The sequence below is a fragment of the Semicossyphus pulcher genome, unplaced genomic scaffold (assembly GCF_022749685.1).
Source record: "Semicossyphus pulcher isolate SPU_LCO1_2020_fin unplaced genomic scaffold, fSemPul1.0.p SCAF_19, whole genome shotgun sequence".
NCBI classification, from domain to species: Eukaryota; Metazoa; Chordata; class Actinopteri; order Labriformes; family Labridae; genus Semicossyphus; species Semicossyphus pulcher.
In genome coordinates this window covers 9,542,019-9,557,762 of record NW_027211692.1, presented here as the reverse complement: position 1 = coordinate 9,557,762, position 15,744 = coordinate 9,542,019, and the positions used below count along the sequence as shown (strand labels likewise).

The 15,744-nt window shown below is 44.4% G+C and overlaps 1 protein-coding gene across 1 annotated transcript in view; it reads right to left on the bottom strand.

The window, feature by feature from the left end:
• Positions 1-253: 253 nt before the first annotated feature.
• The window catches only part of dph1 (diphthamide biosynthesis 1), a 63,154-nt gene continuing 47,663 nt past the window's right edge, over positions 254-15,744 (bottom strand). Inside the window, exons 8-12 of the mRNA XM_069668591.1 lie at positions 15,037-15,193; positions 11,715-11,815; positions 4,699-4,777; positions 1,418-1,552; positions 254-1,067 (exon numbers count right to left, since the gene is read on the bottom strand). Of these exons, the coding sequence (XP_069524692.1) occupies positions 987-1,067; positions 1,418-1,552; positions 4,699-4,777; positions 11,715-11,815; positions 15,037-15,193 (553 nt within the window). The 3' untranslated portion in view covers positions 254-986. The remainder of the gene's footprint in view (positions 1,068-1,417; positions 1,553-4,698; positions 4,778-11,714; positions 11,816-15,036; positions 15,194-15,744) is intronic.

Below are 15,744 nucleotides of genomic sequence, written 5' to 3'. Positions count from 1 at the left end.
AGGTTCACAAGTTCTCGGGATCATCCGAAGCCTTGCTGCGCTGCTGTCAATCACTTTCTGCTGTGGCAGGCGAACAGCGATAGTGTTCATTCATTTATTTATTTATTTATTGACAGACTCCGCCATCAATAAATAATGAGGATGGAGAGCAGTCGTGACTAGCGCTGCACACATCTCGGAACACACGCCCCTCTCAGCCTTAAAAACACTCCAGCAGGAGCTTATCAAAAACACGCACAGAAGACGAGCTCCATTTGTGATTTATTGTTTGACTACAAAAGTGAAACACACAGAGACAAGGATGTGTTATATAGCGTCACATTTCTATCATTAAATGTAAGTGAAATCTTCTTGTGAAAAGTCACATTATGTACATCAAAGTGCTTCTGACTATATGACTCAGACTTTTTCAAACGCAGCATGAAGGTAAACTCATTTGAAGTGTTGGCGAACACACAGAGCTGTATCCAAGGACAAGTTTGACTAAGGCCTCCCACATCCACAGACACTTTTAATTTCTTACAATGTGTTCAAGGTCATCGCTGGCTTTCTCTCTTAACATAAGCCGTGTCTCCATTACAGAAAGGCCCACACGTTCCCCCTGCGCAGGAAGAACTCCTCTTACAGCCCAGCAGAGAGCAGCTCCTTCATGGGAATTTTTTTGACAAATGAGCTCATAAACGCACGAGCTATTCTCTCAGCTGCATGCATTTTGGAGCTCAGAGCCCGTGCAGGGAGAACGTGAATAAGAGCAATGAATTTGGTTTGATCTGCTGTGCTGTAAGACGAGGGATTATTTATGGCTGGTAATCCGTTTGAGGAGCGGCAGAGGGCTTCCTCTGGCTTTAGCTCTGCTGTGCTGATAGACTGTCTGGACACATACCCGCTCTCCTCCTCCTCCTCCTCCAGTCTGACCTCCCTCCGGCCATGAGGCACTGGCAGGCACGTAACAGGTCACACACACACACAGCAATGGTCCTGGCGTGTTATTCCCCTTTGCAGCCACAGGGGGCGCACTGGTCCTGCCCACACTGCTTGGTAGGAAGGGCTGGCTGCGAGCCTGGTTTCTGCAGGCAGGCGGTTGGATAGCATTAACACTTGGAATAGTGACAGTACCTACCTCAGACAGCTTAGTGGTAATGTGGGGCATTATGGGTACTGCAGGGTGCATTCTAACATTAACAGCACATCTAACTGCCTTTTTTAGTGATTTAAACAAATAAGATCTGACGCACATCAAGGTCAAGGTCACAACCACGCCTTTAAGAGACGTGTCTCAATACATGTCCTTTTATCATTGAGCCACTGGGTGTCAGTGTGGTGACATCCTGATAAAAGTCATCAAACTCCTGCTGAGCACACATCAATGCCTTCCCCTCCGTCACTCACTCCTTTTTATCTCCCGCCCCTGGCTCACCTGGTTCTGTCTGCGAGTGGGCCTCACAGGCTGGTTGTCAGGGTGGTTGGGCGCCCACGGGCCCAGGCTCTGATTGGAGTAGAAGTCCATGGGGTAGACTTCCTTCCAGCTGACCTCCTGTAAAGCCACAGCTGCCTGGGAGACAGTCAGATCACGAATAATTAATCTCGGTAAGCGCAAAACGAGCCCAATTATACGTGGTGCAATACGATGCAGGATTCTGCTGTTTATATCCCGAACAGTATTTTGCATGTTTTGGGGTAAACAAGCAGCAGGAATCCACAGCGTGATGACACGACACAACAGACAAGACAGGTGTCATAATATTAATGTTGGATAAGAGGCAGTGTTGTCATGTTATCCCCATGCAGCTGCACGGCACGACACAACAGCTGTTACAGGAGAGCAACAGAGCTCACATGACAGTGCTGTGACATAAGTGCAGGCTGCTCCATATGGAGGAGAAGTGTCTGTGAATATTGATTCTGAATGACAGAAAGAGCAGCTGAGTGACTGAACAGATGAATAAACAAGCGCGCTGAATGAATGAACAAATCATTTCATTTGTATCCAACTGCTCTGCTATCTTTCAAACTATTTATACAGCAAGAGTTTCGCACGATGTGGGATATTTAATGGAGATAAAAAGAGGAGACAAGTCGTATTTATATATAAAACTACAAAAACATACGTTATCGTTCCATTAGGGATTTAGATGAAAGGAAACATGAAAAACGCGGCTTGAATGTGACGAAATCTCTCCTCCAGTGGGACATCATTTAACACGGCGTGTGTGTAGCTGCTGTAGTTTATTGTGTTAGTATGGTGTGTACCCACACTGAGAAGGTAGTGTTCTCTTACACACTAGCTGCATCTTTAAATAGAAACAGGAAAACAACACTCCCCTTAAACATGTTTTTTTTAACCTTCATACGAAAAAGAAACAACAGAGGATAAAAACAGCAGCACACACACAGAGACATATCCCTATTTTTCTCCATGTTTTTTAGGACTAACACAGGCACTGCACACTGAAGGTGAAATGCTGCATATATCACATTTCTGTGTTTGTGTTTTCAGGTATAAAAAATAATAACAGCACTTCTTTCCTTCATATGATGCCTGTTAAAATATGGGTTAAAGGGGACATATTTTAGCTATGCAATCAATTTCCTATTATTCAAATGTGTTTTTTAATCACGTTTTTAAAGTTTGTTTGTTTTAAAAATTGTAAACATATTCTAATATCATTATTTTTCAGAGCCTCTTCTTCCTCCTGAAACCAACAAGCCGTTTTGACATTCAAAGGTTAGAGCTTAGCCACGATTGGCTGACAGTATTTGGAGTGACCGCGTAGCCCCTGTGCAGTCGCACCGGTTCTACATAGAAACCTGCAGCTGTTCTGCACGGCCCATTTCAGAGGCAACCTTTATAAACATGTCATTCTGGAAAAAAAACGTAATTATGCAGTTAATACTTTTTCACCATGAACAATTGTTTCGCGCTGCCCCCTTCTGCTTTCCTTCCTCTCAGGTGGCTTGATGGCTGTTGGCCCTGCCCCTCCTATATAAGGAAGGCTGGAGCAGGAGCTCACTCTCTCTCTGATCCTGCACGCCTGCACGCCATGTTAGTTTAGACCTGAAGTTACTTTGGTTTTTCTTTTCTTTTGACACTGGAGGTAGTCTAGTTTTCGCTGCTTCATTTCTAGTTTAGTTTATGTATAACTTTTACTACGTTAGGGAGGGAAGCGCTCGGTCCTACGGCCCATTGCTTGGTTGGCTCAGACTTCCTCACTCCTTTTGTACTTTGGTAACTATCACAGCATTATTTTTTGTAAATAAAATTCTTTATCTTTTTGAAACTTGTACTCGGGTATGGGATCCTTCTCCATATGTTACTTGTCACATGGTGAGCCAAACATTTCCTTTGTTTTGGCCGTAACAACAATGAACACCCAAAAATGTGTAACCCATGCAAAATATGAGAGTATCCATTCAAAAGATATGACCCCTTTAACTAAACTGCTAACAAAGTGTTTTCCTCACAAAACAAACTGTACTCTGGAATAAACCTTTGATACTTTTCCCAAACATCCCTCTGCCTGATTCCTCGTCATTCCCTCCTCTCCTCTGCCCTTATCCCAACCTCCTCTCCTTTCTTCAGCTTTTACCCACTGCTCTCCTCCTCTCCTCTCTCTCTCTCTCTGTGGAAGCTAGCTTCCCTTGCTAATCCCTGCTCTGACAGGAGAGCCAAGTGTGTCTTATTGACTATAAATATAACATGAGAAGCACTGAAATAAATGCTGCTTCCCCCCCTTCACCCCAGTCCCCATCCTCCACCCCTCTCGTTGCTCACTCCACCCTCCCGTCTCGTTCCTCTTTATCATCATTGTAAACGCCATAGTGAAGAAGCACGACGCGCAGAGACGTTCATAGGTATGAGATGAGGGTGAATTAAGACTAATCACAACCGCACACGAGCGTGCATACTGTATAGACACAAGTGCAGCTGCAAATTATTTATATGCATTGTTCCAAATAGCCGGCGGGGAAAGCGGAGCGAGCTCTAAGAAAAGGGGCTTAATAAAACAGCTTTCCTAGTTACAACGGGCCAAATTTCAAACTTATAGACCTCTGCCAGAAACAATACAAAATAACCATCAGTTCTTCTGCTAAGGTGAGCGCTCTTATTATTCTCAGTGGCCTCATTCTGAACTGAAGCTGTGCATAAAGACGTGTAGTGGGAGAAAAGCAGCAACCATTTCAAATCAAGAGTCGATATTCATGACGGCAATTCCCCTCGCAGCCATTTCACGAGCATTCAAATCAGTGGAATATCCTCGTAGCAAATCATTGGATGAATTAATAGTGGACATCAAATGCTAACCAGCTGAGTTACAATAACACAAGACTGTGGCTACAGCAGCTGCAGCAGCACAAACACTTGAAATGGATCTTTATGGGTTGGTGTCCGATCTGTCTCCCTCTTTCTCTCTCACTTTAGAAAAACAAGACAGCTGCGAGGGGAGGAGGGGGCTGTTTGCGCTTGCAGCCAGTAGGGGGGGCTGGTCTTCTGCTGATGCTGTCTTGTGTGTTTGTGTGTAAGGGATGGAGGGAGAGAACGAAGGAGGGACAAGCAGGCCTTGATGATTCTTATACAAATGCACACACACAGTGCTTCATACAATCGAAGGTCTGTGTGTGTGCTTGTGTGTGATGCACGAGTCTCCTGTGATGAGTGAGGGTGGGATCTTGCTATGAGACTATAAGATGCGTGTTTACCTCGTAGGGGGACAGCAGGGGTTTGGAGAAGGCTGTGCCCCAGTCGATAGAAAGGCGTGGACAAGCGATCTGGATCCACCTGTAGGAGACAGAAGGTACAAATGCTCAAATGTGCATCCTCAAGTGAGTTAGTGCAAACAGGCGGGGAAAACGGAGCCAGTCAGTGAGAGGGCGAGGTCCTATTAGACAGGCGGGGCACATCTGCAGCTGCAAGCTGCATTTGGATACGTGATGCAACGGCTTGTGCACGGGGGGGGGCTGCCTCCACCTGATCTCCAGCATCTGTTGGAGAGATCTGTCCTGATTTGCAACAGCTCTGAAGACAGCTACACGGTGTGAATGCATAGGCAGCATGTGAAAGAGGGAGGGTTGAGAGGAAAGGGAGGGAGGGAGGGAGGGGGGTTGGACTGGTTGCAGGAGGAATAAACAGAAAAAGCAGGTTAAGAAGTGAACAGAGGTGAAAAGAGAAGAAACGCAGTAAGAGAAAAAGAGGGAGAGGTTAGGTGAGTGTGAATAAAAAAAAAAAAACGCACCAACCCGGTCTCCACGGAGGTAGCCTACATAGCTGGCAGACAGGGTGGTGGAGAAGGGGGTGGAAGGGGGTGAGGATGGGGAGGCTGTGTACGCAAGATATGGGGAGGAGGGGGTGAGAAAAAAAGAGAGGGAAGGACACAGATATACAGCGATAGAGAGAGAGTGAAGACGAAAACAGTGAGAGGGAGGAGGGGGCTGAGGAGGCACGAGTAAGAGGAGAAGAGGGGAGGAAGATTGGCAGAGAGAAAAAAGTGTTTACTCTGGAAAAAGCATGAAAGAGGGATGAGGAGGGAGTGGATGTAAACAGCTGGAGGGGAAAAATGAACAATGGGAAAATGGAGACGCAGAGGAGCGGCCGGGGCTACGGGGGTTAGCTTTCACAGATCAATGCTATCTGCGGCTGCATCTGAGCACCGGGCGGGCGGACCCTCCCTTGTCCCTAATCCTGAAGATGGAGGCTCCATCAGAAATATTGACAAATATGAATTGAGCTGCAGTGCATACAGAAAAGCCCCGGAGATAATGTTAGAAGAAGGTAAAAGTCAATAAGAATACATCTGTTTGAGATTTGTGCGGAGGCAAGTGGATGGAAAAGACATGAAAGGAGAAAGTTTTGGAGTAAACGCTTGAATAGTTTCATGTGTATTCACTGCGTCAAACCCCCCGTCTGTCTATTCCTCATTTTCTAACCTTCACACACTTTCTCTAACTGCAGAATTGATTGCGCCGTTGACTCTCGGCTCCTCTCTGCTCTCTGTCACAGAAACATTCAACCCCCTCTGGGCAAACGCATGGCATTTTCTCATTTTCATCTACGCCTTTTTTTTTTTTTTTTAGAGTGAGTTCTTATTCATGCTCCTAATTTAAGAGCCAGCTGAGTCAGACATATTTGCACCAAGCACCAAACTCAGACCTTTGTTTGCTGAGTAGAGATGGAGATGTGGAAGCTGAAAAAATGACCTTTAAGTCCATCAGCTGCTATTCATAACCGGAGCCCTAGCCAAACAGAGCCATGTATCAAAACCGCCTTAGTCCAAACACACAGTAAGAAGGAACTAATTACAGAGGGGGAGTCTGACAGTTTGCATTTGCGTGAGCAGAAGTGTGTATCCACTTCTGCAGCATGTATCTGACTCTATTTTGTAGAATGAGCGAAAAAGAGCAGAGTGGTTAAAAGAGGGAGGGCGATTAATAAGCAAACCAAGACTCCTCCATTAAATCCTTCAGGCTGCTACTGAAAGGAGAGCGAGACAGAAAGCATGAAAGGAAAGTCAGAGAGGATCCCTCCTAAGGAGCAGATAGCTGATTGGCACATAGAGCCAGAAGGGACTTTTCTAATATTAGCACTGAGACTGGCTGAACGGTGCAGTTCAGTAAAACGCATGGTGCGCCGTGCCAGGTATTGCCCACAGAATGCGGCTCAAATTGTATTTCCAGCACATATCTGGCCTTCAATCTAGCCGGCACAGCGGAGGACGGAAATCATGCGGCGCAGTGATACAAAGAGAGCGAGCCGGAGGAGAGGAAAAAAGGTGCAGAGACGGAGGAGAAATGTGGGCTTTTGTCTCTGGGCCTTGTTTCACAACTTATTCCCAAGCAGAGATTAGCTGAAATAAAGTATGCATGAATACGTGTTTGATAGAAGCCTCGTCTCTTCAGTCGCTCTAAGTACAAAGTAAAAGCCTTCAACACAAAGGTGCATGCAGGGATTAGAGGAGCAGGATGCAGGGCTGCTGGGGAGTTTGCAGCGATACATAAAGGTAAGGCTTCATGACATTCAGTGCAGCGAGGCTCGCTGCATTACCTGCTGTGGCCCATTACACCCTGACGCTGTTAGTAAGACCTCCGCCTGCATGGCTTCCCTTCAATTACGCACACAATCTTGACCCGCCCAAAGCAGGAACAATTAACCTTTCAGCACAGCGGGAGAAGAAAAGTGCTCAGCTCTGACGGCAAACCCAATTCAATTAAAACAAACATTTTCATTTCAATTGAGTCCAAAATTTGAAATTCAAAAAGGAAGATAAAAGCCTGCAGTGCACTGGGTGGCATTTGCGCTCCAGTTGAGATAAGCGTGTGCGCTGTTCAGATATCTGTACAATAGTTTAAAACCTGCTTGGGGACAGCCTAATTACACACTTAAGAGCATATGCTAATGGTGTCTCTCTCTTTGTATGAGTGGGTATGTGTGTGTCTAATGACAGAGAAAGCCCGGGGGTGGGCTCTGTACAGTGTGCTGTGTCGGCTGGCGCTGAGCACTAATGCTGCCTCCACCACTCCATCATAAATCTCTCAATCTCCTGCTTTCTATTTCCTCCTATTCCTCCTTCAACACAGTCAGATTTAACACGGCTTCAAACGCCTGGTGCTTTGTAAGGTCTATTTTAGCATCATGTAGGATGACCGCGTTCTGACAAACTATTCTGAGCAGAGAGAGAGAGGGGCAAAACATAAAACTAAAAGAGAAAAATTAAAGCAGCTGTGAGAGACTTTTTATTTGGTGTAGATTCTGGTGGCCCCGTCAACAACCGTGGTACGCCTGGGGTCGAAACCATCTCGATCTGGCTAGTGTTTGCATTTGATTAGGAAGAGAGTGAAAGAGAGAAGCGGCTTGTTTTTATAAAATATTTTTGAAAACAGGTGTTTCCAGGAGGTAATGTTTAATTTGTGGCTATGTGAGACAAATAACTGCAATATGGTACAGATAAGAAACTTAGTTTAGCCTACAGCTAACAGATTGTGTTGCTCCTTCATTGTCATCTTCATTAAATTATAATCAATAAAGGTTTTTTTTTGGCTTTTGCCTTTGTTAGATAGGAAGAGAGACAGGAAAAGAGTGGGGGATGACATGCACCACATGATCGGCAGAACGGGAGTCGCACCTGCGATCAGTGCGACAAGGACTGTAGACTCTCTAGAGCCCTTTTTACACTGCGGTTCCGCCTCAGCGCCGAAACGACGCTCCGCCACCATGCCGCTTTTGCCATTTTACACTGGACCAAGCAACGCTAGCATAAAGCTGCCCAAGTGTGTGTTTGTACTTAGCGTTCCGGCATTGCGGAAGCAAAACGTGTGCGTGCTTCACATTGTGACATACACACAAACGGCGCTGTTCTGCCCTGCTGGCTCAGCTGTTTACATTGACGCCGATTCGTTTAAGTTACTACCTCCGATGCCCGCTCAGAGGCAGAACGACTTCTCCCTGTCCATCACACCTCTGTGCGTTTTACATAGAAGACAAAACATAACAGGGGTGTAATAATCCCACCTTGCCTTTAGTATATGGGGTGCCTGCTCTATCAACTGAACTAAGCCAGCACCGCATCAATTACGCTTTTACCTGCAGTAATGTTATGTCTCGATAAATAGGAGTCACTAGCAAGATAAAGCTTGGTAGCAGGACCAACATGAATGTTATTTCTGTCAATTCTGTATTTTTGCATATTTATTTTATGTGATACATAAAGAAAGGAAAGGTTACAATCGGCATTCAGACCCGGGTCAAATGACTCTGCAGTAGACCCAGTTAATTATCACCTCGGCACTGATTCCCATTGATGGGAACAAAAAACCCATGTCGACACCCTAATCTCCGCCCCCTTTCCGGCGCGATGCTATGCTCCGTCAGTTACGACTCCTTGGCTCAGCTACAAATTCTTCCCGTCTGCGTCTGAGCAGCGCTCGAACATCGTTCCAAATGTATGGCCGCTGAGTTTGATAAACAGACTGAATGAGTAACAGATACAAAAAGACCTAACCACCGTAACATCTTCACTGTTTACTAACCCTGTCTCTGGCGCGTTTGTGACATCAGATGGTGACGCAGCAGAAAAGAGACCGAAAGGAGCATACTTCACTGGCAGTGGGAACAGCAACAATTGGCATCTATAAGTGGGTATTCCCGGGTCTGAAAAACCTGCGTCAACGTGCTAATGTTGGTGGGAAAGGGGTATAAGATACTGAAATAAGAACTGTTTCAGGAGCTGTACAGATCCTTAGATAGTACTGTGAGTTTTCACATGATACCCAGGCCTAGTCTTCATGTATTTATACAAATGCAAGAGATTTCTGACACTGTTGACTACAGTTCATGACCATTTTGGCGGCAGTAGTATGTCTTGTAATTAAACTGTGTTGTACTGTTGGCAGGTGTTTATCTTTTATCTGACTGATTAATTAGAGAGAGTTAAACTAAATATATTCCAAACATCTGCTGGGGCATCTAATTAGCTAGATGTACCTAATAAATGTGCGACTGTGAATAAAACATAATATATAGCTACACAAAGGGCCCTACTTTTGTATTCAAACACTTGTTTTCAGCTTGTTGCAGAGCTCTTTGTCTGTAATGAGGGTTTGTTTTGGTCGGCTGAATCGTGCCTGACTTACATAATTTCAGAGTTGCTCTCATACGTCAGTCTGAAGAGGAGAGCCAAAAAAACTTAGAGAGAGAGAGAGAGAAAAAAAAAGGCTTTTACCGTGATCGCTCGCTTTCCAAACACAGCCCCCTCAACTACCTCTGCATCTCTCCATCTCCCTCTCTCCAACTCGCTCTCAATCTCTCTCAGACCTTCTGTCCTTCTCTCACCCACTCCTCCCTCACACATCACACCTCTCATTACTCCACAGCGAGAGGCCAATCTGAGGGAGTGTGAGGAGCCCGTGTGTGCGCGCTCTGTGTGAGTGTGAGCTGTTGCACATGAGTGTCTCACTAACCCCTTGTCCATCTGCACCTCTGCTCTTCTGCTTGGAAGTCTGATAAACTGGAGGGACTGCACCTTGAGGGCTGAGCGTTTAATCTTTCATTGAAGAAGCTTGAGGAGCTCATTTTCAATTTAAGGAGGTAACGAGAGCTGATGGATAACAGCACCTTGCACTGTGATGATCAGGAATGTACTAAAAACAAGATGCATGAGTGCATCAATATGTCATACTTCACAGATGATTTCATAGAGTGTGAGGGAATTTGTTGTTATTATTCGTGACAGTTTCCTTGAGCTCAGGTAAGGCAACATATTTCTACACTCATGGTAAGATGATGATTAAAAAAAGAAAGCAAGGTTAAACTCTTTTTAAGTATTATTTCTGCTCTGACCTTCTTGCAAAAGTGAAAAGTAAGCACTTGAATGGATCATTCAAGTGTAAAATTGTCCGTCCCGTGTGTGAAATCTGTGGAAAGTGTATCAAGCATTCAGTACACTGCACAATTTGATTCTGCTACAAAGGCAAAACTGCGCTCCAATCCAAGGCATGAATGCCAATTTGTTCATGAAGCTACAAATTTGTTCACTCCTTGTCGTAAAGCGAACATGCAAGTTATGCTGACTCCCGAGTTATGTGTGCAAGGATGCCTGCAGAATACATTTCAAATGTTGTTGCATTGCAACTTTTAGGTTGCTTCTCGCTGTTGATCATGATGTGAAGATTAATTAGCCATTCTTGACGACGAGGAGAAACAGTGGTGATTATAAATTAGCAAAATGAAGAACATAATGAGCAAAAGGAAGAAGAGTTTCTGTGAAGTGTGGGGGAGAACAATCATTTGGACTTTTAATTTGAAGGAATCCCTGGCATGTGGACGAGGGAAAACTACAGAACACACTGTACAATAAGCTTTTCACTGTGTAAGGGAGAATCTTGCCACACAATGCTTCATGCACTGTGAAAGGCTTTACAGCATCAGAGGTGTCGTCAGGGGGAACAAACCAAAATGAGTTGGACCACCCTTAAAGTGGTAATCTTGGCAGCACCTGTGGCGTTAAATGGTAATTGCGGGAGCACACTTCCCAGATAATCAAACATTGTTGCATGTGTGACGTCCACGGTTAGCTCCTTTTGGTTTCCCTCGCTGACGGTCGCTTTCCTTTTTAGACTGTTTGCTTCATCTGAGCGTCGAGTTTGTTTCTTTTTCTTTGGATTTTCACTTATTTTTGAAGTTGTATCTGTAGTCATCCATCTTTTCTTTGTTTGTTCAGCCATAGTAGATTACTGTTTACTCGCAACACTTGAGACCGGAAAAGCAGCCGCTTAGCTCCGCCTACCCTCTCTGGCAGACCAACCACTGCTGGCTGATGGAAAACGCGTCACTAACTGGGCGCCACTTGTGATTTCTTCCCCGACAGTCGCACCAGACACCCAGTCTGTAATACTGCAAATGCAAAGGCTTTCATCAGTGGGCCACAGGCTCAATCACCATTGTGTTACCTCATTCGGCGATGGATATTGACTCAACAGACATTTATTCAAATGCAAATCTTCAAGATTATTACTTTAAAGTAACTAAACCCAGAAGCTCAAAATAAGTTCTTGTTTTCCACAATCATGTCTTTAAGCTACAAAACACAATTGAATAATTTGAACTGACACTATTGTTTATACTTCATCTGCCATGGCCAAGCATTTCTGATTCAATGACTTGCATGTGTCCTTGATCTGAGAGTGCATCAGTGTATGTATAAGTCTAAGTACATCTTAATACTCACGCATCTACATCTTGCATCAGATCCAGCTTGCTGGGGAAAATCTCAGACAGAAGAACTCGAGTGAAACACTTGCCGAGGGACTGCAGCCTTGACTCCAGGTGCTGGTGAGAGAAGGAAAAAGAAAATAAAAGAACCGAAGCAGAGGCTTTCAATCCACATATCAAACACGGTCTTCTATAGGGTTATCAAACTGCAATATATGAAATGTTATTTTATAAAGCACCGGCAATGACTTCCACCCACACAGGTACAATCCTATAAGACTTCCAATCTAGAGGTGTTGGCTTTACTGTTAACAATGAAAGCAGGAAGTCTTTGCAATCCAGTTTTCAGTCTCTGAACCCTTTATGTCCATATATATATAGGCTTACCCACAGCAAGTCTAAAGGATGGTTACAACAATTTCAACAAGGCAGCAGAGAGGTTTTTCTCCTGAACCAAGGCCTCCAGCTCCTGCTGGCATTCTTCTCTGGCCAGGTGGGATGTGTAGTCCCTTTGGGTGGTCCTCTGGGTCTCCTTCCAGTTGGCTTTGGGGAGCATCTGGATTGGCTGCCCTAACCACCTAAACTGGATCTTTCCCAGTATAGTGGTTCTCCTCCAGCGTCCTTATGAATGTTGACTCTCCTCAATGTGTCACTATGGTCCAGTACGTTTACTTTGGGTGCTCGCAACCACAAATGCATTCTGCTAAACCTTAAGGAGGGGCAGTTATACTGATCCATTCGGCCTGTCAATCTCTTATATCTAGGGATACACGATATTATCGGCCGGTTATCGGTATCGGCCGATATTGGCTTAAAAATGAACGGATATCGGCCAACACACCGATATCCGCCGATATAATTAACCAATAAAATAATGGGCTGCTGCATACTTGATTAAATGCCCAACCTTGGCGCAATGTCCCCGGCGCGAAGAAGACCAGATGATGTCACGTGTGTCTACCTGCAGCATGAGAGAGTTAGAAGCCAAAATGTCCGTGGTGTGGAAGTTTTTCAAAGTGTCCCAAATAGATAGCAAAACTGCTATTTGCAATGACTGCTCAGCTTCGGTGATGCGAGGAGGAGCCAAGGCAAAGTCTTTCAACACTACAAACTTGATTAACCATCTCAAGACCCGTCACCCCGACCGTTGTAACAAATGTGATAAGAGTATCACCATTATACTGTATGCTATTTCCAATACAGAATAGAGTTGATGATCTCTGCAATTAGGTGTGCGGGAAAAAAATATTGGTATCTGTATCGGTAATCAGTTAAATGAGTTGTAAAATATCGGCATATCGGATATCGGCAAAAAATCCAATATCGTGCATCCCTACTTATATCCTACACCTACATATAAACGAGGACATGTGATTCTTTAACTTGGGCAGCAAGTAAACCAATACAATAAGTGACGGACATTACAGTCTGATAAAGCGAACAGACCTACAGATACAACCAAACGTCTCTCAATTCCTTGGATGCAGCCAGAAATTCTAAGCAATAACGAGCCCAACTCTCATTGAGAACGCTATTCACTCGATTCTTTAGGTTCCAAACACAACATCTCAAAAGGGCACAATCATAAACCTTCAAATACATAAAATATATGTGAACGCAGGCACATCCTCCTCACATGTGCAAGGTCTTGTCCATTGTTCGACAAACAGAAAGGAATATGTTTTGGTCCTTCTGGAAGTGAGGTTCAACAATCGCCTGAGCAGTGAGAGCCTTGCCCCCTGTGGCACACAGTCATCAAGATGTTAGCTTACTTTCTATGGGGAAACCTTGAACCTCGTGGTGCTCAGCAAGGGAATTATGAGTTTCCGAAGACGCGTCCGGCATTTCTCAATATAGGCAACTCTAGCAAAGGAGTCCAGGCAGGAGGTCCAGAGTTTGCGCTGTGTGTAAAGGTGAGTCCAACTGTAGTTTTTATAGAAAGGATTCCGCCCACTAAGGATCTGAGCTTTCCCATCCTGTTCCCAAAGCACCTTGGCCGGCAGTGGGACCACATAGGGCTGGCCCAACTTTACTTCTTCAGATTGAGCTTGATTTGGTCTCTCGAGTACAAGCCCAGACACCATGCCTCGTATAACACATCAATAAATGAAATTGTTTCGCCAGTTCAAGGAACTCCTTTGCTGACTCTGCCTTTGAAGTTTCAGGCATTGGCACCCGGACAGAAGTGTTATTCAGGGACGCAGAAGGATGCCAAACCAGGTGAAGACATCCTGTATATGTTCCTTTGGTGAGATAACGGTATGAGTGTTCCTGATATCCACTGTCCTTGGGAGTATCATGAGACATTTCAGCGACAGTGCTGTTATCAGAGGTAGCTCTGTCCCCTTACCTGAGAGGTTATCTGACAGAATACTGCTTAATCTCAAGCGATCGCTACTGGAGAGCTGGTGGGTCTTTTTATTCTAATCCCCCCTTTTTTAAATCATCCGTCCTGCCAACATAAAATGAAACTTTTCTCTGGTTGACATTTTTACATCAATGCTAACATAATCTTTCAAGTTTTGATATTTATAAACAGGAGAAGGTCTCTATTTAAGCTTAGGGACGTATACTGACTATTAAACGTTTGACATGCTCAAGTGCATGTCCTGTATCTACCATACTGCAATGTATACTAACTATGAACATGGTGAAGTTGGACAGTAGGGTAAAAACAAAAAGTGGGCATACATAACAGAGGTGAAAGATTAAGAGCAGTATGGAACAAGGTGTGGAGGGGGAAGCAGCAAGAGGAGCAACTGTGGGTTAAGAAGGATCAAAGAGGGCCTCTCGGTCGATCGATGAGCACCCCCAGACAGACTCTTGTGCATGCTAATGCTTAATAGGTCGTATCGCACTTACAAGTCTGCACCTGATGGAGCAGCATTAGTGTTAAAGTATTATTATATTTCAGCTTTTGAATTGTGCTTGTCAATTTGCTGAATAACAACACAAGCAATGTTGAGTGATCAAAAACGTCAGGTTCAATTTATGATTCAAATTCTCGATTTACTGATATTGAGCTGCAAAAACTCTAACACATTTTGTCATGATTAATTATCTCATATTGACATTGCTAAAATGATAAAATAACTTTATTTTCCTGGCAGTGAAACTTCCACACAGCCAACCTTGAGGCCAACAGTAGGATCAAGAATAGGTCTTTCTCTAGTTGCATCATCCTTAATGTGAAATAACAAGCTCCCAGTGCTTGTTCCATCAGTCCTTTGTGTCACCAAACGACTTGTCAGAGGAGCTCACATTGATGAATATTACAAGCCATTGCACAAGTGGCCTCAGGACATGTAGACTGCTGAAATGAGGATTCACACTCCTACCTCCAGGACTTTTGGGCTGCCCTGCCGACCCAGCGTGCCCAAGATCAAGCCCCATCTCTGGGCTGATCGAGCCTTGTCGATAGCCTGGAGCCTCAAGGCGCGCATGGCCTTGTGGTCGTAGTACTCCCTGCTGAACACCTTGCTGTAGGGGTCATATCTACCAGCACAGACAGAGAAAGTCAAAGGTGCACAGATGTGAATGGAATGCATGCAGACAAAGCATATTTGACACATTACCATCTATTGTGTGGGTATCTATCTTGAGGACAGAAAAGCAAGAAAAGACGAAAAAAATCCAATCATGAAAATCCATCAAGTATGACAGAAGTTAGTGTATTTCTGAGCATCTAATCTCCTTTTCTCCGGCACAAGGAGTTCACTTGAGATTAGAATCTTGTTTATGAGAGACCTGTGATCAGCGCGGCAGTGCGTACGTCTATAACAACACAATTTCACTTTGCATACTAACAAGACGTCATCAAAACAGAACCTCAGCTTCACTTAATGTTAGCATGACACTGCAATAAGGTGGGTGAACATTCTTTAAGAGCTGTATAAATGTCTTTTATATCTAATTAACATTCTGAATATCTTTATTTGTGGTCACATGTTTTTAAAGTGATAATCTCGAAGATTTTCATTTAAATAAATGTCTGTTAAGTCTCTGTCTATCGCCGAATGAGGTAACACAATGGTGATTGAGCCTAT